This window comes from Symphalangus syndactylus, chromosome 7, assembly GCF_028878055.3.
Source record: "Symphalangus syndactylus isolate Jambi chromosome 7, NHGRI_mSymSyn1-v2.1_pri, whole genome shotgun sequence".
Classification (NCBI taxonomy): domain Eukaryota; kingdom Metazoa; phylum Chordata; class Mammalia; order Primates; family Hylobatidae; genus Symphalangus; species Symphalangus syndactylus.
In genome coordinates this window covers 65956585-65979931 of record NC_072429.2, presented here as the reverse complement: position 1 = coordinate 65979931, position 23347 = coordinate 65956585, and the positions used below count along the sequence as shown (strand labels likewise).

Here is a 23347-nt window from a genome sequence, read left to right as displayed (position 1 = left end):
AAGCTTGGCACACAAACCCTCTTCCCCCATGATTCGGTCCTTGTCAAACTTGCTAGCCTTATTTCTCATCATGCTCCATTCAGGCCCTCCCATCCATTCATTAAAAGATATTTGCCATAACACAAACATACCAGACTGTTTGCTGAATTTTCTCACAATCCTCTTGCTCCTTCCATCAAGTCCAACCTGCCGCCCACCCCTTGTGGCTCTCCAAATAGATATGGCCCCTTTTCTCTTTGAGCTCCTACTGCATAATCCATCCTGGATACTAACCCAGGATGTGCTTGATTGTGATTGTGACCTTACCTCAACCCCTGGAAGTCCCAGACCTATATGAATGTGACAGAGTGCAGAAATGGCAAAAAAATTCCTCCCATCCCTGATTCATACCCCTTTGCAAGGTGATTAAGCTGCTTCATCCACCAAAATATGGAGCCTGTTTCTCCAGTGCCGAATCACATCTTGGTCATGTGGCTTAACTGGCCTAATGGAACACTAGCAAACATGACACAAGCAAGGCATGGAAAGCACTCATCCCTGACTACGCTAGGGATAAGATCATTGTGTAAACAAGCACAATCTAGTTGGCTAGAGAAAGGGAAGCCATATGGAAAAGAAAAGCATCCCAGCTAATACTGAGAAATTGCCAGCTATGTGAATAAAGTCATTCTAGACCAGAAGGTCTGAGCCAGCCTAGACAAAAAGAACTGACTCATTAGTCCATGGAACAATCATGACAGATAAAAATGCTTGATTGTTTTAGGCCACTAAATTCTGCAGTGGTTTGTTTCACAGCAAAAGCTGAGAGAGTGGACAAGAAACCACAAGGAAATTGCACTCATTTTGTTAAGATTGTCATGAAAACCCAGGGAATGAGAGATTTCAGAACTGGTGAGAGTTGTGTCCTTCAAGCTTACACTATTAAAGTTCACATTCTTCAATAGCACTTACTTGCCTAATATTTCAAAAAAATCTTTTTATCTATAGGATACAACAGGAATGGGGCAGACTCCCAATAAATTCAAGGAAACTGGAGAGAAATGGAAAAGGCCAAGCTGAGGATACAATTGCAATTGATGCATTCAGCCAATAATCTAAGTAGGTGAGTTTGTGCAAAAGGAGCAGCATTTAGTAATAGGAATTCAAAAGGACAAAGCTGCTCAGAGCTGGGCTAGTAGGAAGAAGCTGTAATTCAGAGAAAATACTAAACTTAGAGAATGATAACCATGGCCAGAAACAGAATCACAGATTTGAATATGGAATAAATTTCCTCTTTAAATGCTAGCATTGATGCCTAGTTTATGGCAAACATGCACAGGGATGCATCAGTTTTTTGCCCCATGGGTAAATTGAAACTTATGAAATTATCAGTGCCCTTAAGTAACATGACTATTATCACATTTTGTATTACAGTGATTTGATATCATTATCAATGCCCGTAAGTAACAAGATGATTATAATTTGGATGTCAAGATGTTTCTGAATAAATAAATTTTATTTTTGGAGTTTATCATTAGATTAAGTCAAATGGTTAAAAATAATGAACATTGCAAATGCTATTCTTAAGGGTTGCTAAACCAAAGAAAAGAAGCTAAAGTTTAAGTGTCTGCTAAACCAAAGAAAAGGAGCATTTTGCTCTTAGATCTTCAATATATCTTAGCTCTAAAATTCAGCTAACATTAAATGAATCACTATACCCAAAGATATTCTCAAACAATTGTATTTTTTTAATTTGAAAGCACAACTTGTCTTAAGACATTTCAATTTATTTTTGCCCAAGGGGATCAGAGATACATTTTGGATCAAAACACACTAGAATTTCAGATGAGTTTACAAATGCTTGTGTCTTAGAGGAAAAGCTATGCTATCCTTTGTGTTTGGCAGGGTAAAACTGCAATTCTGTGATAGTCAGATGAAAATTAACCTCCTGAATATACAAGCACTATAACTACTTATGTAATATAAATACTTGTAATCTTTGGGAAAATGCACGCTATAAATAATTGATAAATACACACGTTGTTGAAACAACAGAGGCATTTAATAGTGTTATCATTCCTCTCAAGAGTAATTAACTCAACATAACTAAGAGTCTTAATTAAGCAAATACCAAGCATTTATTGAGTACCTTATGTTCATACATTTGTTCAACAAATATTTAATGAGTAGTTCCTCTGCTCTAGATACTAATTCTAGATGCTGACATATGTGATAAATAAGGAGAGCATGGCCACCTGACCTCACAGAATCCAGTGGGGAAATCAGAAAATAAATAATTTAACAAATAGATGAGGAAAAATAAACTTTTGTGGTATATGCAATAAATGAAACACACAGGGCACCATGTTAGGGAGAAAAAGAGAAGTATTGGTTGGCTTAAGGTGATTGCTAGAGGACATGACATTAAAGCTGGGACAAGAAAGGGAAAATAGCCAAGGAACAAACAATAAGCAGGACATGCCCAGGGTCAGAGAGTAGAAAGGCCGTGCTTACCATATTTGAAGAAATAAAAGAGCAATGGATCAAGTATAAAGAGCAAAGAAAAGATATAAGAACTTGCAGGTACTGTATGCATTGAATGGGTCTTCTAACTCACAACCCTCTTTCTCTACAAAATTTCCTGGTTTGAAAGGCAATGGTTACTTGGCAATGTTATTGAAAACATGGCAAAATTTACTGCAGTGGGCACATGAATGTGCTCACCATGTACTGCTTCACACATCTGTTATCCTTGCCTTTTAAATAACATGTCTTACAGGAGCCCAGACTCTTTTTTCACTTAATAACTAGTGTTTTTAATTGGCCAGAGCATTGATTAGCAGTTGTGTGAAATGATTTTTTGTTCTCACTCAGAGCAGAGATTACACTTGTGTATGTAACTGATCCAAGCCTCTGCAACATTGAACATTTGTCTTATTCAAAATTAATTTCCTGCTAATAACTGTCATTTTACTATATTTCCTCATTGAATATTAATGCTAGTAATGAGATTCCTTCTAAATTTAAATTTGAAAAACCATAAAGGTTCTTGTTTTGTTTTATTAATGTGTTTGTCCTACTGTAAGGGAGTTACTCTTGACATGCCAATGAGTAGAGAACTACAGAGCAGGATTGAGATGAAACATAGGGAGAAGGTCAAGCTCCTTCACTAACAAGGAGCAGACTTTGCACACCCCCAAAGTTTGAAGGATCCTTAGTAATATGTAAAATATGGAAATAAAGAATGGCATGCACCCACTGGGCATGTGCTATGGTTTTAATGTTCCCCCCAAAATTCATTGAAATTTAATTTCCAGTGTGACTATGATAAGAGGTAGGACCTTTAAGAGGTGATTAGGTCATGAGGACTCCTCCCTCATGAATAGGTTAATGCCATTATCACAGGAGTGAGTTGGTTATCACAGAAGTTTGGCCCTTTTTCTCTCTGTCTTGTGTGTTTGTTTGTTCTTCCACTATGTTATGACACAGCAAGAAGGCCCTCTCCAGATGCAGCCCCTCGGTCTTGGAGCTCCCAGCCTCCAGAACCATGAGTCAAATAAACTTTTCTTTATAAATTACCCAGTCTGTAGTATTCTCTCACAGTAGCAGAAAACTAAGACAGAGAATTGGTATTGAGAGGTGGATCTGTTGTTCTAACAGATACCAAAAAAACGCAGAAGTAGCTTTGGAACTGGGTAATGGGTAAAGGCTAGAAGAGTCTGGAGGAGCAGGCTAGAAAAACCCTAGATTGCCATGAACAGAATGTTAAAGGTGATTCTGCTAAGGGCTTAGAAGAAAGAGGAATCTGTAGAAAAGGTATGGAATTGTCTTAGATATTAAGTAGTCATGGCCAGAATGTTGATAGAAATATGGACAGTAAAAGCCATTCTCATGAGGTCTCAGACAGAAATGAAGAACAAGGTATTGGAAGCTGGATTAAAGGTCATCCTGTTACACAGTTGCAAAGAACTTGGCTGAATTGTGTTGGTGTCCTAGGACTTTATGGAATGAAGAACTTAAGGGTGATTAACTAAGATGTCTCATGCAAGAAATATCTAAGGAGCAGAGCACTCAGGTTACTGCATGGCTACTTCTAACCACATGCATTGAGATGCTAGAGGAAAAAACTTAAAGACGGAAAGAAAGATTTGGAAAATTTGCAGGCTGGCCATGTAAAGAGTAAAAAAGCATGTAAAAGAGAGAATACTACAGGTGTGCCCAAGTGACCATTTGCTAAAGAGGTTAGCACAGATAGTGATTCAGGTGCTATTCATCAAGTGAACAGGCGAAAGACTTCCAAGGCATTTCAGAGGCCTTCAAGGCTGCGGCTTCACATCACAGGCCCTGAGCTCTAGAAAAGCAGAATAGTTTCAGGGAATGGGCTCAAGGTACCTTCCATGGACTTGCTGCTCAGAGCCACAGTGGGTCTCTGCTTCCTGTGTTCCAGCACAGTGCATGCCTCAGCCAACCCCACCTATAGCCTAAGTGGGTTCCTGCAGTGTGCATGCAGTAAGCCTTGACAGTGTCCACATGGTATAAGTCTCCAGGCTCACAGAATACAAGAGCTGTGGGAATATGGCTCCCTTCACCTAGATTTCAAATGATGTATCAAATAACCTGAGAGCCCAAGAAGAAACCTGCCACAGGTAAAGCCTCCACAGAGAGCGCTCACTAGGGCAAAGCCTAGTGGATCTGTGGGATTGGGGCTGCCACTGAGACCCCAGAGCTACAGGGCCACCTATAGCCAGAGTGGAAACTCCGGCCTGGGAAGGTCATAGGCATGAGACTCCAAGCCAAGAGAACTGAAGCATGGCTGAGCCCAGCAAAGACATGGGGTCGTGGCCACCTGAGGCTTTGGAGACCCAAATTCCCCAGTGTCCAGAAGGTGGCAAATGGAGTAAATGATTATTGTGGAAGTCTAAGGTTTAACACTGTTTTCCCTATTAGATTTTGGACTAACTCAGGGCCTCTTGCTCCTTTCTTTTTGCCTATCTCTCCCTTTTGTAATGGGAATGTCTATCACATGCCAGCACCATTGTCATATTTTGGAAGTAGATATCTTGGTGTTTTTTATTTCACAGGCTTACAGCTGGAGAGGAATTTGCCTCAGGATGAATCACACCTTGAGTCTCACCCATACCAGATTCAGACGAGATTCTGGACTTTGGACTTTTGAGTTTGTGCTGAAATAAGTCAAGATTTTTGGGGCCACTGAGATGGAATAAATGTATTTTTGTGTATAAGAAGGACATGAGTTTTGTGAGGTGAAGAGGCAGAATGCTACAGTTTAAATGTTTGTTTCCTCTAAAACTCATATAGAAATTTAATTGTCACTGTGATGGTATTAAGAGGAGGGACTATTAAGAAGTGATTAGGTCATGAGGGCTCTGCCCTTATGAATGCAATAATGCTATTATCATGGGAGTGGATTAGTGATTGAGGGATTTCAGCCCCCTTTTTCTCCATGTCTGTATGCTCATTTGTCCTTCCATCATGTTAGGATGCAACCCCTTGATCTTGGACTTCCCAGCCTCCAGAACGATGAGCCAAATAAACTTTTTTTTAAAAAATTAATTACCTAGTCTGTGGTATTCTGTTACATCAGCAGAAAATTGACTAAGATGGTATGTTAGATTTGTTATGAAAGGTTAGGCGAGCAGATGGAATTGACTGACCTAAGAGGAAACTGAAACTTTAGGACTCAGTAATTAGCAGAGCTGTGGGAGACCTCTATGTTAGGCTGAGGTGTCTCACTCAGCTGAACACAGGAGGCTTTGAGGCTCTTGTCCTGGGGTTTAATAGGAATTTCAGTGGTTTCAGAAGATATTACAGTTGTATAAATTTGGTCAGAGCTAAAGATTGGAATGGTGTCTTCTCTTTAAGAGAATAATTAACTTTTTAGCAGTGTGCTTAATTAATCTGCAAATGAACATATTGGTATAAAAATGTTCATTATCGCCTTAACTTTTTTTTTTTAATTTTTTTTGAGACAGAGTCTCACTCTGTTGGCCAGGCCGGAGTGCAGTGGCGCCATCTCGGCTCACTGCAAGCTCTGCCTCCCGAGTTCACTCCATTCTCCTGCCTCAGGCTCCCGAGTAGCTGGGACTACAGGTGCCTGCCACCATGCCTGGCTAATTTTTTTGTATTTTTGTAGAGACGGTGTTTCACTGTGTTAACCAGGATGGTCTCGATCTCCTGACCTCGTGATCCGCCCCCCTGGGCCTCCTCAAAGTGCTGGGATTACAGGCGTGAGCCACCGCGCCCAGCCCATTATTGCCTTAACATTTTTTTAAAAAGAAAGTTACTCACTCTAGCTGAGATAAAAGCCCTTGTAGTTTGTTTCTTCAGCCTCCAACATAACTATATCCAATCATGACCTCCCAACATTCAAATTATCAAACACCAATGTTTCTGAGTCAAACAGGCAGTTGTTTAAAATATTTTTATTCCCATTTACCAATAATACACAAAAACCATGACAATTGTCAGTGATCATATTTATGACCTAATTTTTCAGAAATTTGGTTCTTACCAAAGTTTATTAAAGTTCCTAACTGTAATGTGTTCACTGGCTTTGGAAGGTCTTGGATGGATACTCTGTTGGCATAAAGCTCCTTTAGCCAACCAAAAAAAAACCCCTTTTCTGGGTGCATTTTTAATTACTCAGTACAATTACTGAGTAATTAAATTTGAATGTGAAATATTGGAAAACTAGTTTGTTTTTATTTTTCTCCAATTTAGAACTTGTGGCAGGAGAAATGCGCATAAATATTTGAATGTTTTTAGATGCGCAATCTATTGAAAGCAATAATTTATTGCACTTAAGACATGTTCATATGTGAGTTTTATATAAAGGTTGAAACTGCTTTTCACGAAGGTAAAGAATTATTTTAAAGTAAACACATACAAAAAAGGCAAAAATAGTCAATCAACACCATAAGGCATTGTTGCTTTTTCTTATAACTTACAGATAAAGCAAATTTTCAAGTCCTTCAAAAGCATTTCTGGAAATCTTTCTGATGTGGTTGTTGTTCAGCAGACTGAAAAAGCAAAAACAAACAAATAATTCCCAAATGAGAAACAGACTGCAAACATTAAAATAGTTCTGCTAAGTATAGTGCTTTACACAACAGAAAAATATTTACTGACATGGTTCACTAAATTTGGAAATTTATACTTTAATTCCTTATTCAAAAAAGTGACATAAAACATTAATTTGTCACAAAGACTTTTCAAAAATAACTTATATTTATTAAATTACCTTAAAACATTCCTAAAACAACATTGCAACCCAGAGGTAAAATTCTTGTTCTCCTGAAGCATATCATCTAAAACGAAAATTATCCACACAGTCATGGTAACAAAGGAACGTATTCCCAAACAAACAGATGGAGAGTATTAAACACTCAGGCTTAAGCATCTTCCTTGGAAAAATAAATATCACAGATATTGACACACAGTAGACTTTCACTGTGTATTTGTTAAACTGTCAAACCAAGAATCAATTACACCACAGGAAGTGAGGCTCTTATTATAGTAGTATCCAACAGTCTAAAAATGATTTCTAAAAAATCCAGGGAGAAAAATAACAGGTGGCAGAAATAAATCGAATTTGAACCGTAAAACAAGTTACAGAAAAATCAACTTTCAGGAACTTTGAAAGCTTCAGTAAAAGCACCCTGGCAAATGAAAATTATAAATTTTTTTCTAGTAAAAAAGCTTAAAATTTCTTTCAAATTTAAATTATTATGACATGTCTAAATATAGAGGGAAAGTCTGCTAATTAGATTGGCACACATGTTCCTGAATATTCTATAATGTCTAAAACCCTCAAAGCTTCTAAAAATCTACTGCCAAAGTCCAATGCTGGAGGATTCACTTTTAGTATATTATAAAATATTTGTTTTTTGGGTTTTTGTATGAATGATTAAGAAAACAGAAGTGCTTTGGCCATTGCAGCAGGTGATTATTTCAGTTATTAAGCACAATTTCACAGGCAGCCTAGAGATCCCCAAGCTCATCTGTTCCTAACTGATTCACTGTAGTCCTCACTGTTAAATTCCCCAAACAGCATCTGAAGTGGCTGACACCTCACCTATGGCACCAGAGCCATTTCTCACCATTTGTGACTGCCTAGTGTCCGGGCCATTAGGAGGCAGAACAACCAATCTACAGCTTGCATTGGAGGTGATGCCATACAGAGATAATGTCAATTTTCATGGATAATTCTAAGCTTCAGTCAATAAGCCATTCAACTTTATAGTCCACCATGTGTTCAAGGAATTTTTAAACAGGCTGAAAGCAATATAAGTAGTTAATGTGTAATTAACACCAGACACAAACCTTGTCCTGGGAGAACTTGCTGTTTAGGTACTCTCTCATTCTATTGTTCAAATTCAATTAATACACTTCTGTTAGGTCTCCAAACCACCACCATGCAAATATATTTACTTGAAGAAATGACTACTCTGTCCACCTTAGTCTATTAAATACAACAGGCACCAATGCATGTAGAATAAACTATACTTGTGTGCATACATACATATGTGCATGTGTGTATGTAATTTGCACTTCTGCTATGATGTGTGTGTATGTGTGGTATGTGACACGTGTATAGTCTCAACCTCATATTAATAACAGATCACAAAAAACAGTTTGAGTGACTATTTTCTTAAATCTTCCAACGATGGTGCCTAGGAGAGAGAAACTGACTCATTTCATACAAAAGATGTCTTTGGGCATTAGTGTTAATTATCTTTCAAAGCCACAGTGAGAAACGGAAAAGATATTACATACCATAATTAGTCTTTCTTCAGTATATTAAATGTGCTTGAAGCCTATGTTTCTGCATATTCTTTTAGAGTGAAATTTTAACAAAAATAAAACATAAGATTTCAAAAAAATTACACTGAAACTATGATGTGCATAACCTAAAGTATGAGATCAAACAATTTAACTTGTTTTCTTGAAAATTATTTTATTGCTGACAAGAAACCAACTCATTAAAATGGTTCACAGTTGAATGTATTTTCCAATCACAAGTACATATTTCTTGTCAAGTTTTATTCAAAGCATTATGGTTTCCATCAAAATATCTTTATTATAATTTTAATGGTTGGAACCTTACCCAAGTAATGTTTTGGTTAAGTGGTTATAGAAACTGTCATTTATGTTATTTTGTTTTATTATTCAGAAAGAAAATGCATTCAAAATTTATGAGTGGGTCTGCTAAAATTCAGGGCATAAAATAATACCTAACATTATTTCATCAAAAATCAGCACAAGCTTAAGGAAATTTGTGGCTGTACCCTATATCCTCATGATGCCCATGATGCCAAGGGAACAAAACAAAACAAAAAAGAAGCAAGCAAAATTCCCAAGAAGAAAATGTAAAAATGTTACAGTTTTTATTGAGAAAATAAAACAATTTCTGAAAACAGGATATCTGAATATGCTGATGATCAAACTTTTGGGGTAAAAGAGGAACCAGCAATATAGACCAATGGCCCAGTTTATTAGCTGTATCTTTTTTTGCTGAAACACAAAGCCTTACCCAGAGTATGCCCATATACACTTGCATATTTACTATTATAGAAATGTATACTATGTGGTTGGAAATATTTTATTAAAAACCAATAAGTGACTGCTAGAAAAGATTAAGGCTATTTGCATAGTCATCAATTCATTAAAGTGTAAAATAAAAAATAAAAATAATAAAATTTATAAAGAAAAATAGAACTCTCTCCCACCTCACATAAAATTTCTACTAGGATAATGCCAAGTTTTACGCCAAAAGTGAATCATTATCTCTACATTTAAATACAAATAATATATTTTTTGTAAGGGGCAATCATGTTGGTCTGTTCCTGCTTGTTATGGTTATGCTTATTTTCATTTGGATACTCCAGAAATACGGTTCTGCTACTCTTAACATGAAAGGGTTGTGAACTTCATTTCTGTGCGTACCAAAGTAAACATAATATGAAACTTTCAATGAGCATAAACCATTATTCTGGAGTGATTTGCATAGTCACCAAGCAAGAGATTCATGGCAAAAGTCACTTACAGCTACCCTTGATAATCTGTCACAGCCACAGAAAAATATTTATATGATCATAAACAATGCATAAATCATTTGCAGTTCAAAACTGTAAGAAAAAAAGAGGAAAAGGAGCAAGGAAAGGAAGTCACGCTGATTTAAAGAACATAAATTTATAATTTTTCCAACTTTTATTTTAGATTCAGGGGCACATGTGCAGATGTTACCTCGGTATATTGCATGATTCTGAGGTTTGGGGTATGGATAATCCCATCACCCCGGTACTGAGAATAGTACCAAATAGTTTTCCAGCCCTTGCCACCTTCCCTTCCTCTCCACTCTAGTAATCCCCAGTTTCTATTGTTGCCCTCATTATGTCCATGAGTATTCAATGTTTAGTTCCCACCTATAAGTGAAAACTTGTAGTATTTGTTTTTTTGGTTCCTGCATTAATTCACTTAGGATAATGACTTCCAGATGCATCCATGTTGTTTCAAGGAACATGATTTCATTCTTCTTATGGCTGCATAGTATTCCATGGTGTATATGTACCACATTTTCCTTATCCAGTCTACCATTGATGAACACCTATGTTGATTCCATGATTTTGCTATTATGTAGAGTGCTGTGATTAACATATGAGCATATGTGTCTTTTTGGTAGAATGATTTGTTTTCTTTTGGATATATATCCAGTAATAGGATTGCTGGGTGAACTGGTAGTTCTGTTTTAAATTCTTTGAGCAATCTCCAACCTGCTTTCCACAGTGGCTGAACTAATTTACTTTCCCATCAACACTGTATAAGCATTCCCTTTTCTCCACAGCCTCACCCACAGCTGTTGCTTTTTATTACTTTTTAATAATAGCTATTCTGACTGTTATTATACAGGTAGTATCTTATTGTGGTTTTGATTTGCTTTCATCTGATGATTCGTGATGATGAGCATTTTATCATACATCTGTTGGCCACATGTATGCCTTCTTTTCAGATGTCTCTGTTCATGTCCTTTGCCCATTTTTATTGAGGTTGTTTGTTTTTTGCTTGTTCAATTGTTTAAGTTCCTTAAAGATCCTAGATAGTAGACCTTTATCGGATGCACAGTTTGCAGATATTTTCTCCCATTCTGTGGGTTGTCTGTTTACTCTGTTTTTAGTTTATTTTGCTGTGCAGAAGCTCTTTATTTTTATTAGGGCCCACTTGTTGATTTTTGTTTTCTTTACATTGGCTTTTGAGGATGTAGTCAAAAATGTTCTCCCAGTGCCCATGCCCAGATGGTATTTCGTAGGTTTTCTTCTAGAATTCTCAGAGTCTGAGGTCTTAGATTCAAATATTTAATCCATCTTGAGTTAATGTTTGTATACAGTGAAAGGTAGGGGTCAAGTTTCATTCTTCTACATATGGCTAGCCAGCTATTCTAGCACCATTTATTGAATAGGGAGTTTTTCCCCCATTGCTTATTTATGTAGACTTCATCAAAGATCAAATGATTGTAGGTGTGTGGCCTTATTTCAGGGCTCTGTATTCTGTTCCAGTGGTCTATGTGTCTGTTTTTGTACCAGTACAATGCTGTCTTCGTTACTGTAGCCTTCTAATATAGTTTGAAGTTGGGTAATGTGATGCCTCTGGCTTTGTTCTTTTTTTAAGATTGCTTTGGTTTTGGAGCTATTTAGGGTTTCATATAAATTTTAGAATAGTTTTTTTTTCCAATTCTGTGAAAAACTACACTGGTAGTTTGCTAGGAATAGCATTGAATCTATAGATCACTTTGAGCAGAATGTCCATTTTAACGGATATTGATTCTTCCAATCCATAAGCATGGAATATTTTTCCATTTGCTTGTGTCATCTGTGATTTCTTTTAGAAGTTTTTTTGTTTATTTTCCTTGTAGAGGTCTTTCACTTCCTTTGTTAGATATATCTCTAAGTATTTGTGTGTGTGTGTGTGTGTGTGTGTGTGTCTACTGTAAATAGGATTGCATTTGTTTTCTTTTTTTTTTTTTTTTTTGAGATGGAGTTTCACTCTTGTTGCCCAGGCTGGAGTGCAATGGTGCGATCATAGCTCACCGCAACCTCCGCCCCTAGGTTCAAGCAATTCTCCTGCCTCAGCCTTCTGAGTAGCTGGGATTACAGGCATGTGCCACCATGCCTGGCTAACTCTGTATTTTTAGCAGAGAAGGGATTTCTCCATGTTGGTCAGGATGGTCTCAAACTCCAACCTCAGGTGATCCATTTGCCTTGGCCTCCCAAAGTACTGGGATTACAGGCATAAGCCACCGCGTCTGACCTAGAACTGCATTCTTAATTTGGCTGTCAGCTTGAAGGTAATTTATGTATAAAAATGCTACTGCTACTTTTTGTATGTTTATTTTGTATCCTGAACTTTGTTATCAGTTCCAGAAGGTTTATGGTGGAATTTTTAGAATTTTAAGGCATAAAATCATATTGTCCACAAAGAGAGGTAGTTTGACTTTTTTTCCTATTTTGATGCCTTTTATTTCTTTTTCTTGCCTGATTGCTTTTGCTAGCACTTTTAGTACTATTTTGAATAGGAACGATGGGTGTTGGCTTCCTTGTCTTATTCCAGTTCTCAAAGGGAATGCTTCCAATTTTTGCCTGTTCAGTATGATGGTGGCTGTGGGCTTATCATAGATGGCTTATTATTTTGAAGTATATTCCTTCAATGCCTTGTTTCTTGAGAGTTTTCATAATGAAGGGACGTTGAATTTTATCAAAAGCTCTTTCTGCATTTATTAAGATGATCATACGGTTTTTCTTTTTTAATTCTGCTTATGTGGTGAATCACATTCTCACATTTATTGATTTTCATATGCTGAACCAATCTTGAATCCCAGAAATGAAGCATATGTGATCATGGTGAACTAATTTTTTGATGTGCTGCTGGATTCACTTTGCTAGTATTTTGTTGAGGAATTTTATATCTATGTTCACCAGGGATATTGGCCTGTAGTTTCATTTTTTATTGTATCTTTGCTAGGTGTGTATATCAAGGTGATGCTGGCTTCACAGAATGAGTTATGGAAACGTGCCTCCTCAATTTTCTAACATAGGTTTGAGTAGAATTGGTGTCAACTCTTTTTTGTACATCTGGTAGCATTTGTCTGTGAATCCATTTGGTACAAAGCTTATTTTGGTTGACAGGTTTTTATTACTGATTCAATTTTGGAAGTTGATATTGGTCCATTCAGCATTTCAATTTTTTCCTGATTCAATCTTGGGAGACGTGTGCTTACAGGAATGTATAAATTTCCTCTAGATTTTCTAGTTTGTATATATAGAGGTGTTCATAACAGTCTCTGAGGATCTTGTGTATTGCTGTAGGATTGGTTGTAATGTCTTCTTTGTCATTTCTGATTGTGCTAATTTGGATCTTCTCTTTTCCTCTTTGTTAATCTAGCTAGTGTTCTATCCATCTTGTTTGTCTTTTTGAACAACCAACTTTTGGTTTTGTTGATTCTTTGTATGGATTTTGGGTCTCAGTTTTATTCATTTCTGCTTCGATTTTATTTACTTCTTTTCTCCTGCTAGTTCTGGGGTTAGTTTGTTCTTGTTTTTCTCATTTTTCCAGGTGTGATATCAGATTGTTAATTTGAGATCTTCCTAATTTTTTGAGGTAGGCATTTGTTGCTTTCAACTTTCCTCTTAACATTGCTTTTATTTTGATATGTTACGTATCTGTTTTTATTTATTTCCAATAATTTTTTGATTTCTGATTCATTGTTTACCCAAAAGTCATTCAGAAACAAGTTGTTTAATTTCCATGTAAGAGTGTGGTTTTGAGAAATGAAATTGATATATATTTTTATTCCACTGTGGCCCAAGGGTATGAGTTGCTATTCTTATATCAAGATATAATAAATTATATCTTATATAAATATATTATATCTTATATCAAGATATAATTAAATTATATATTGTTATAATTTTGATTCTTTTAAAATTTATTGATACTTGCTTTATGGCCAAGCATATGGTCAATCTTGGAGTATGCTCCATGTGCAAGTGAGAGAATATATATTCTGTGGTTGATCCATGGAGTATTCTGTAATGTTTATTAGGTTTAACTGGCCAAGTGTTGTGTTTAAGTCTATAGTTTTGTTTTGTTAATTTTCTGCCTTGATGCTCTGTCCAATGTTGTCATTGGGGTGCTGAAGTTCATGACTATTACTGTGTGGCTGTCTAAGTCATTGTAGATCTAGAAATACTTGTTTTATAAGTCTGGGTGCTCAATTGTTGGGTGTGCATATATTTAGGATAGTTAAGTCTTCTTGTTGAAGTGAACCCTTGGTCATTATGTAATGCCCTTTGTCTTCATTTTACTGTTGTTGATTTAATCTCTATTTTATCTGATATAAGAATAGCAACTCCTGCTTTTTTTCCCATTTGCATGGCAGATTTTTCACTAACCCTCTGCTTTGAGCCTATCGGTGTCATCATGTGTGAGTTGAATCTCTTGAAGACAGTAGATGGATGGGTCCTCTTTTTTTATCCAACTTGCCACTCTGTGCCTTTAAAGTAGGGCATTTAGAACATGTACATTCAAGGTTAATACTCATATGTAAGAGTTTGACCCGATTACAAAGTTGTTAGCTATTTGCTTTGTAGTAGTTTCTATTGTGGTTTTTTTTTTTATCTATAGGGTCTGTAGGCTATGCACTTAAATGTGTTTTATGGTAGTAGGTATCATTCTTTTGCTTCCATGTTTAGAACTTCATTAAGAATCTCAAGTAAGTCTGGTCTAGTGGTGACGAGTTCCCTTAGCACTTACTTGTCTGGAAAAGATTTTATTTCTCCTTCATTTATGAAGCTTATTTTGGTGAGATATGAAATTCTTGGTTGGAATCTCTTTTCTTTAAGAATGATGAAAATAGGCCCCCAAACGCTCCTCACTTGTAAGGCTGTTAGCCTGATGGGCTTCCCTTTGTATGTGATTTTTTTTTCTTTAGCATTGACTTTGGACAGTCTGGTGACTATACGCCTTGGTGATGTTTGTTTTGTGTAGTATCTCACAGGTGTGCTCTAGATTTTTTGTATCTAGATGTCTACATCTCCAACTAGATTAAGGAAGTTTTCTTGAATTATTCCCTCAAGTACATTTTCCACGTTGTTTGCTTTTTCTCCTTCTCTCTCAGGAATACCAATAATTCATAGGTTATTTTGCTCTACATAATCCCATATGTCTTAAAGACTTTACTTATTTAAACATTTTCTTCCTTTTTTTAAATCAGATTATGTTAATTCAAAAGACCAGTCTTCAAGCTCTGAAATTCTTTTATCTGCTTAGTTCACATAAATTTATTATTAAGTGAACTTGTTAACTTTTTTCTTCATGCATATTTCTCAAAAAAACCAGATTTGCATGTTAAATATAGGAGTGACAAATTCTAAGACTTCAAAATTCAAATGTTATTTGAAACAAATGTTATTTGAAAGAAAGATCTAGTTATTCTGAAAATTTATGTTAAGGACCATGTGTTTCTTTCGATGTACATTAACTTAAAAAATCCTTTGTCTCATATTTTCACTTCGTTGTGTATCTTTTATTTATCAACTTATTAAAAACCCATTGTAAGCAAAAAATTAAACGTTTGTTTATGCTTTAGATTATTTTTTCAAAGTTTATGTAATTTCTACTTTTAGCTTTCTTTATTGTTTGTATTATACAGATGTTTTAAATTTTTATTGTTCTTTTTTTTATGGCTTTGGATTTTGTATCATACTTAGGCTTTCCTGAATCTAAGATTACATTAAAATCCCAATTTTTTTTTTAAATTATTATACTTTAGGTTTTAGGGTACATGTGCACAATGTGCAGGTTTGTTACATATGTATCCATGTGCCATGTTGGTTTGCTGCACCCATTAACTCGTCTTAAGCTTTGTAGTTTCATTTTAATGCTTTAATCTCTGAATCATCTTGAATTAATATTTTTTCCAAATTATTTACATATTATCATTACTATTGATTGATATATTTATAGTTTCCCCTGTGATATGCAATATTAATGTAATTATATGCAAATCTCCAACATGTATCTGGTTCCCTTTCTAGACATAATGCAATGGAAATATTTCTAATATCACTGTTTTTTAATATTTTACTCTTTATATAGGATAGTTTTTACCCCTCTTTTTTACTATTTTACTGATTAATTTTAAAGATTTTTTTCCCTCTACACACTGCTTTGAATGTGTCCCAGAGATTCTGGTATATTGTGTCTTTGTTCTCGTTGGTTTCAAAGAATATCTTTATTTCCGCCTTCATTTCGTTATGTACCCAGTAGTCATTCAGGAGCAGGTTGTTCAGTTTCCATGTAGTTAATCGGTTTTGAGTGAGTTTCTTAATCCTGAGTTCTAGTTTGATTGCACTGTGGTCTCAGAGACAGTTTGTTATAATTTCTGTTCTTTTACATTTGCTGAGGAGAGCTTTACTTCCAACTATGTGGTCAATTTTGGAATAAGTGTGGTGTGGTGCTGAAAAATGTATATTCTGTTGATTTGGGGTGGAGAGTTCTGTAGATGTCTATTAGGTCCGCTTGGTGCAGAGCTGAGTTCAATTCCTGGATATCCTTGTTAACTTTCTGTCTCATTGATCTGTCTAATGTTGATAGTGGAGTGTTAAAATCTCCCATTATTATTGTGTGGGAGTCTAAGTCTCTTTGTAGGTCACTCAGGACTTGCTTTATGTATCTGGGTGCTCCTGTATTGGGTGCATATATATTTAGGATAGTTAGCTCTTCTTGTTGAATTGATTCCTTTACCATTATGTAATGGCCTTCTCTGTCTCTTTTGATCTTTGTTGGTTTAAAGTCTATTTTATCAGAGACTAGGATTGCAACCCCTGCCTTTTTTTGTTTTCCATTTGCTTGGTAGATCTTCCTCCATCCCTTTATTTTGAGTCTATGTGTGTCTCTGCACCTGAGATGGGTTTCCAGAATACAGCACACTGATGGGTCTTGACTCCTTATCCAATTTGCCAGTCTGTGTCTTTTAATTGGAGCATTTAGCCCATTTACATTTAAAGTTAATATTGTTATGTGAGAATTTGATCCTGTCATTATGATGTTAGCTGGTTATTTTGCTCGTTAGTTGATGCAGTTTCTTCCTAGCCTCAATGGTCTTTACAATTTGGCATGTTTTAGTGTGTAGAGGGAAATATATAGCACTAAATGCCCACAAGAGAAAGCAGGAAAGATCCAAAATTGACACCCTAACATCACAATTAAAAGAACTATAAAAGCAAGAGCAAACACATTCAAAAGCTAGCAGAAGGCAAGAAATAACTAAAATCAGAGAAGAACTGAAGGAAATAGAGACACAAAAAACCCCTCAAAAAATTAATGAATCCAGGAGCTGGTTTTTTGAAAAGATCAACAAAATTGGTAGACTGCTAGCAAGACTAATAAAGAAGAAAAGAGAGAAGAATCAAATAGATGCAATAAAAAATGATAAAGGGGATATCACCACCGATCCCACAGAAATACAATCTACCATCAGAGAATACTACAAACACCTCTACGCAAATAAACTAGAAAATCTAAAAGAAATGGATAAATTTCTCGATAAATACACCCTCCCAAAACTAAACCAGGAAGAAGTTGAATCTCTGAATAGACCAATAACAGGCTCTGAAATTGTCCAATAATCAATAGCTTACCAACCAAAAAGAGTCCAGGACCTGATGGATTCACAGCTGAATTCTACCAGAGGTACAAGGAGGAACTGGTTCCATTCCTTCTGAAACTATTCCAATCAATAGAAAAAGAGGGAATCCTCCCTAACTCATTTTATGAGGCCAGCATCATCCTGATACCAAAGCCTGGAGAGACACAACCAAAAAAGAGAATTTCAGACCAATATCCTTGATGAACATTGATGCAAAAATCCTCAATAAAATACTGGCAAACCAAACCCAGCAGCACATCAAAAAGCTTATCCACCATGATCAAGTGGCTTCATCCCTGGGATGCAAGGCTGGCTCAACATACGCAAATCAATAAATGTAATCCAGCATATAAACAGAAACAAAGACAAAAACCACATGATTATCTCAATAGATGCAGAAAAAGCCTTTGACAAAATTCAACAGCCCTTCATGCTAAAAACTCTCAATAAATTAGGTATTGATGGGACGTATCTCAAAATAATAAGAGCGATCTATGAACAAACCCACAGTCAATATCATACTGAATGGGCAAAAGCTGGAAGCATTCCCTTTGAAAACTGGCACAAGACAGGGATGCCCTCTCTCACCACTCCTATTCAACATAGTGTTGGAAGTTCTGGCCAGGGCAATCAGGCAGGAGAAGGAAATAAAGGGTATTCAATTAAGAAAAGAGGAAGTTAAATTGTCCCTGTTTACAGATGACATGATTGTATATCTAGAAAACCCCATTGTCTCAGCCCAAAATCTCCTTAAGCTGATAAGCAACTTCAGCAAAGTCTCAGGATACAAAATCAATGTACAAAAATCACAAGGATTCTTTTTTTTTTTTTTTTTGAGACAGAATCTCGCTTTGTCGCCCAGGCTGGAGTGCAGTGGCGCGATCTCAGCTCACTGCAAGCTCCGCCTCCCGGGCTCACGCTATTCTCCCGCCTCAGCCTCTCCGAGCAGCTGGGACTACAGGCGCCCGCCACCACGCCCGGCTAATTTTTGTATTCTTAGTAGAGACGGGGTTTCACCGTGGTCTTGATCTCCTGACCGTGTGATCCGCCCGCCTCGGCCTCCCAAAGTGCTGGGATTACAAGCGTGAGCCACCGCGCCTGGCCTTCACAAGCATTCTTGTACACCAATCACAGACAAACAGAGAGCCAAATCATGAGTGAACTCCCATTCACAATTGCTTCAAAGAGAATAAAATACCTAGGAATCCAACTTAAAAGGGATGTGAAGGACCTCTTCAAGGAGAACTACAAACCACTGCTCAATGAAATAAAAGAGGATACAAACAAATGGAAGAACATTCCATGCTCATGGGTTGGAAGAATCAATATCGTGAAAATGGCCATACTGCCCAAGGTAATTTATAGATTCAATGCCATCCCCATCAAGCTACCAATGACTTTCTTCACAGAATTGGAAAAAACTACTTTGAAGTTCATACGGAACCAAAAAAGAGCCCGCATCGCCAAGTCAATCCTAAGCCAAAAGAACAAAGCTGGAGGCATCAGGCTACCTGATCTCAAACTATACTACAAGGCTACAGTAACCAAAACAGCATGGTACTGGTATCAAAACAGAGACATAGATCAATGGAACAGAACAGAGCCCTCAGAAATAATGCTGCATATCTACAACTATCTGATCTTTGACAAACCTGACAAAAATAAGCAATGGGATAAGGATTCCCGATTTAATAAATGGTGCTGGGAAAACTGGCTAGCCATATGTAGAAAGCTGAAACTGGATCCCTTCCTTACACCTTATACAAAAATTAATTCAAGATGGATTAAAGACTTACATGTTAGACCTAAAACCATAAAAACCCTAGAAGAAAACCTAGGCATTACCATTCAGGACATAGGCATGGGCAAGGACTTCATGTCTAAAACACCAAAAGCAATGGCAACAAAAGCCAAAATTGACAAATGGGATCTAATTAAACTAACGAGCTTCTGCACAGCAAAAGAAACTACCATCAGAGTGAACAGGCAACCTACAAAATGGGAAAAAATTTTTGCAACCTAGTCATCTGACAAAGGGCTAATATCCAGAATCTACAATGAACTCAAACAAATTTACAAGAAAAAAACAAACAACCCCATCAAAAAGTGGGCAAAGGACATGAACAGACACTTCTCAAAAGAAGGCATTTATGCAGCCAAAAAACACATGAAAAAATGCTCATCATCACTGGCCATCAGAGAAATGCAAATCAAAACTACAATGAGATAGCATCTCACACCAGTTAGAATGGCGATCATTCAACAGTCAGGAAATAACAGGTGCTGGAGAGGATGTGGAGAAATAGAAACACTTTTACACCATTGGTGGGACTGTAAACTAGTTCAACCATTGTGGAAGTCAGTGTGGCGATTCCTCAGGGATCTAGAACTAGAAATACCATTTGACCCAGCCATCCCATTACTGGGTATATACCCAAAGGACTACAAATCATGCTGCTATAAAGACACATGCACATGTATGTTTATTGCGGCACTATTCACAATAGCAAAGACTTGGAACCAACCCAAATGTCCAACAACGATAGACTGGATTAAGAAAATGTGGCACATATACACCATGGAATACTACGCAGCCATAAAAAATGATGAGTTCATGTCCTTTGTAGGGACATGGATGAAACTGGAAACCATCATTCTCAGTAAACTATCGCAAGGACAAACACCAAACACTGCATGTTGTCACTCATAGGTGGGAATTGAACAATGAGAACACATGGACACAGGAAGGGGAACATCACACTCCGGGGACTGTTGTGGGGTGGGGGTACGGGGGAGGGACAGCATTAGGAGATATACCTAATGCTAAATGACGAGTTAAGGGGTGCAGCACACCAACATGGCACATGTATACATATGTAACAAACCTGCACGTTGTGCACATGTACCCTAAAGCTTAAAGTATAATAATAAAAAAAAATTGCCAACAAAAAGACTTTGCACAGTTAATACAGAAAATAAAAATATTTCAAGGTAAAAAAAAAGATGTTTTTCTGGGTATATTTTAGGAACATCCTTCAAGCTTCAAAAATTTCCTTTGCATATTTCGAGTAATATTCAAATTTTACCATATTGACTTTACCTGTCTAACAACATCATTCATTTTTCTGCTTATCTAAACCATCTTTTTAATCTTAGTATGTTTTTGAAGTAGTCACCTTGTGTGTGCTATGTATTTCTTAATGAGTCTATTGATACTTCTTATATCTTCCAGTTTGCTAAGTTGGATATTCTTTCACCATATTTTGTAACAGATGACTTTTTGGATATAAGATGTTGATTTTTTCTTATCAGTTGTTACTATACTTCCTTATTATATTTCCTTATCGTTTTTAACCGTTTCTAAAGTGAATGTAGGTTGCACTATATAAGCATATCCTGTAATTACCATGATTTTTTGCTTTCTCTTTTCCATAATTATAATTTATTTCTATCCCAGACCTAATAATAGTAGATAATATATCTTTAAAATGAGCTTTGAAATAATGATGATAATGGACATTCTTTTAGAGTTTTGCCCTTAATAATTATGATAGTTTCAGACTAGTCAGGTTGGAAGAGAAAAAATTGTAAAGAAAATATTTACCAGGCAGCTCTATTACTAAATCAGGAAACAGGGCAGTGACAAAGTAGTGTCATTGTGCTCATGCTTTCTCTTACCACAAGTAATTACTATCATAAGCAGTACTAAAGGTATGACCTTTTTTTAGATCTATACCTAAACCAAAGAAGTAGTACATTTTTCATAATACTGTCAACATATTATAATTGCTTTAAGAAAACTTCCCTCAAAATTATAATAAAATTAGTTTGTTAAATTATTCAATTCCTAAAATCCATTACTAATACTTAAACATTTACTCATAAATTTAGGCTTCTAAACAGTTTTAGGTCTTTCTGTTATTTTCAGACATTATTAATTTCAAGACTTTTTACCATCCTGTATCTGGATACACAATACATCTGTATATACATCCAAACACACATGCAACTGCTATCATGTCATCTTCCGACACACAGAGCAAATATCTTGTCAGAGTTTGTACAGTATTAGGAATATACATCATCATATGACTTCCATTTTAGTAGAACTATAATGCTACCATGTATCACATAAGTAATCCATGACAATTATATAAAATTTAGAAAATACATATTTGTCCAAGTAAAACTAAAAGAAACAACACTATTCAGAAATACCAAGTTAATTTTGGTAAATATCTTCTAAGTTTTAGAATTACTCAATATTTACAAATTGCCCATGATCAGCAGCTAGTAATTTTGTATTTTCTTATATTCTTGCCTTGTGCCATATAAAATATAAATATTATTCTAGGACATATTTATGATAGATATAATGACATATACTAAGTGAAAAGCAATAATTTTCTCTCATATGGACATATAGGTCACAAGATTAAATATTTTTGAATGAGTCAAGATGAGAAACTATCAATTTGATAAAGTAATTTTAAAGAATTGCTGAAATATAAAAGAGGTCAGATTGGTTACTATTTTCCAAGGCTTCCTGGTCTTTCTTCCAGGTTTGGCCATATGACTATTTGTTGCCAGTGGGCTATGGTCATATGCTTTACGTAATTTTAAAAGAAAAAGAGAAAGAATCTGAATTCAAAAATGTGAAATGCATACAGATATAGTCGTTATTAAAATTATTAATACAATATTCATTATTAAAAAGAAAATCACAGGGCCATGTTTAATATCAATTTGCTAAATACATTTTAAAATCTAAGATCGAAAATGAGGCTCTTGAATGTATGAGTTTAATAATGAATCATTTGATTTCCTAAATGTAGAATAAAAGAGAAATTATAGTTAGATGTTGTTGGATTTGAATGTGTCCCCCAAAAGTTCATGTGCTGGAAACTTAATCCCTCTGTTCTCATGAATAAATTAATGGATTAATGAGGGCCCTGCCCTCATGAATGAGTTAATGTTGCTATCAAAGGTGTGGGTTTGTTATCTCCCTCATGAATGAATGAATGTTGCTATCACAGGAGTGGGTTCATTATCTCCGGAGTGGCTTTGTTATAAAAATGAGCTCTCTGAATCTCTTGCTCTTGCCCTCTGACCATGTAATGCCCCCTATCATATTACGAGGCAGCAAGAAAGCCCTCACGAGATGCTAGTGCCACGCACTTGGACTTCTCAGCCTCCATAACTGTAAGAAATTAATTTATTTTATTCATATATTATTTTGTTATAGCAACTTAAAATAGACTAAGACAGATCTCTTTTTAAAAAAAGAAAAGATGCCAGATGCTATGAGATTGTGAATTGTGATAAGATTAACATTCAGCAAATGAAGAAAATCTCCTGTTGTTAAATTACTCATATACGTGCCATGAGAGGCTGAAGTGACATTACCGTGGAGTATCATAGAGTTTTAGTCATAAAGAGATCTCAAAAGTTATTTAACTTTGAATTTTTTGTCTGTTTTGGTTTTTATGATAACAAAACTAATGAAACATGAATTTATCTCTCATCATAGCATATTTTTAGGGAATGGGTCTATTTGTGCCTGCTAGCAGTGGATCCTTCATGTTCCACTGGGAATGCAGAACATATGATGCTTTCTGTTTGTGGTTCTTGCATAGCTCAGTGTAA

At 36.0% G+C, this 23347-nt stretch overlaps 1 protein-coding gene across 8 annotated transcripts in view; it reads right to left on the bottom strand.

Moving 5' to 3' along the window:
* The window catches only part of PXDNL (peroxidasin like), a 479632-nt gene that overhangs the window by 261041 nt on the left and 195244 nt on the right, over nucleotides 1-23347 (bottom strand). For all 8 annotated transcript variants that reach the window (XR_008658991.1, XM_055286430.2, XM_055286431.2 and 5 more), the window contains one exon: nucleotides 6948-7019. Coding sequence is in view for 6 of the 8 variants with exons in the window: in XM_055286430.2 (XP_055142405.1) it covers nucleotides 6948-7019 (72 nt within the window). In the remaining 2 variants the exon portion in view is untranslated. The remainder of the gene's footprint in view (nucleotides 1-6947; nucleotides 7020-23347) is intronic.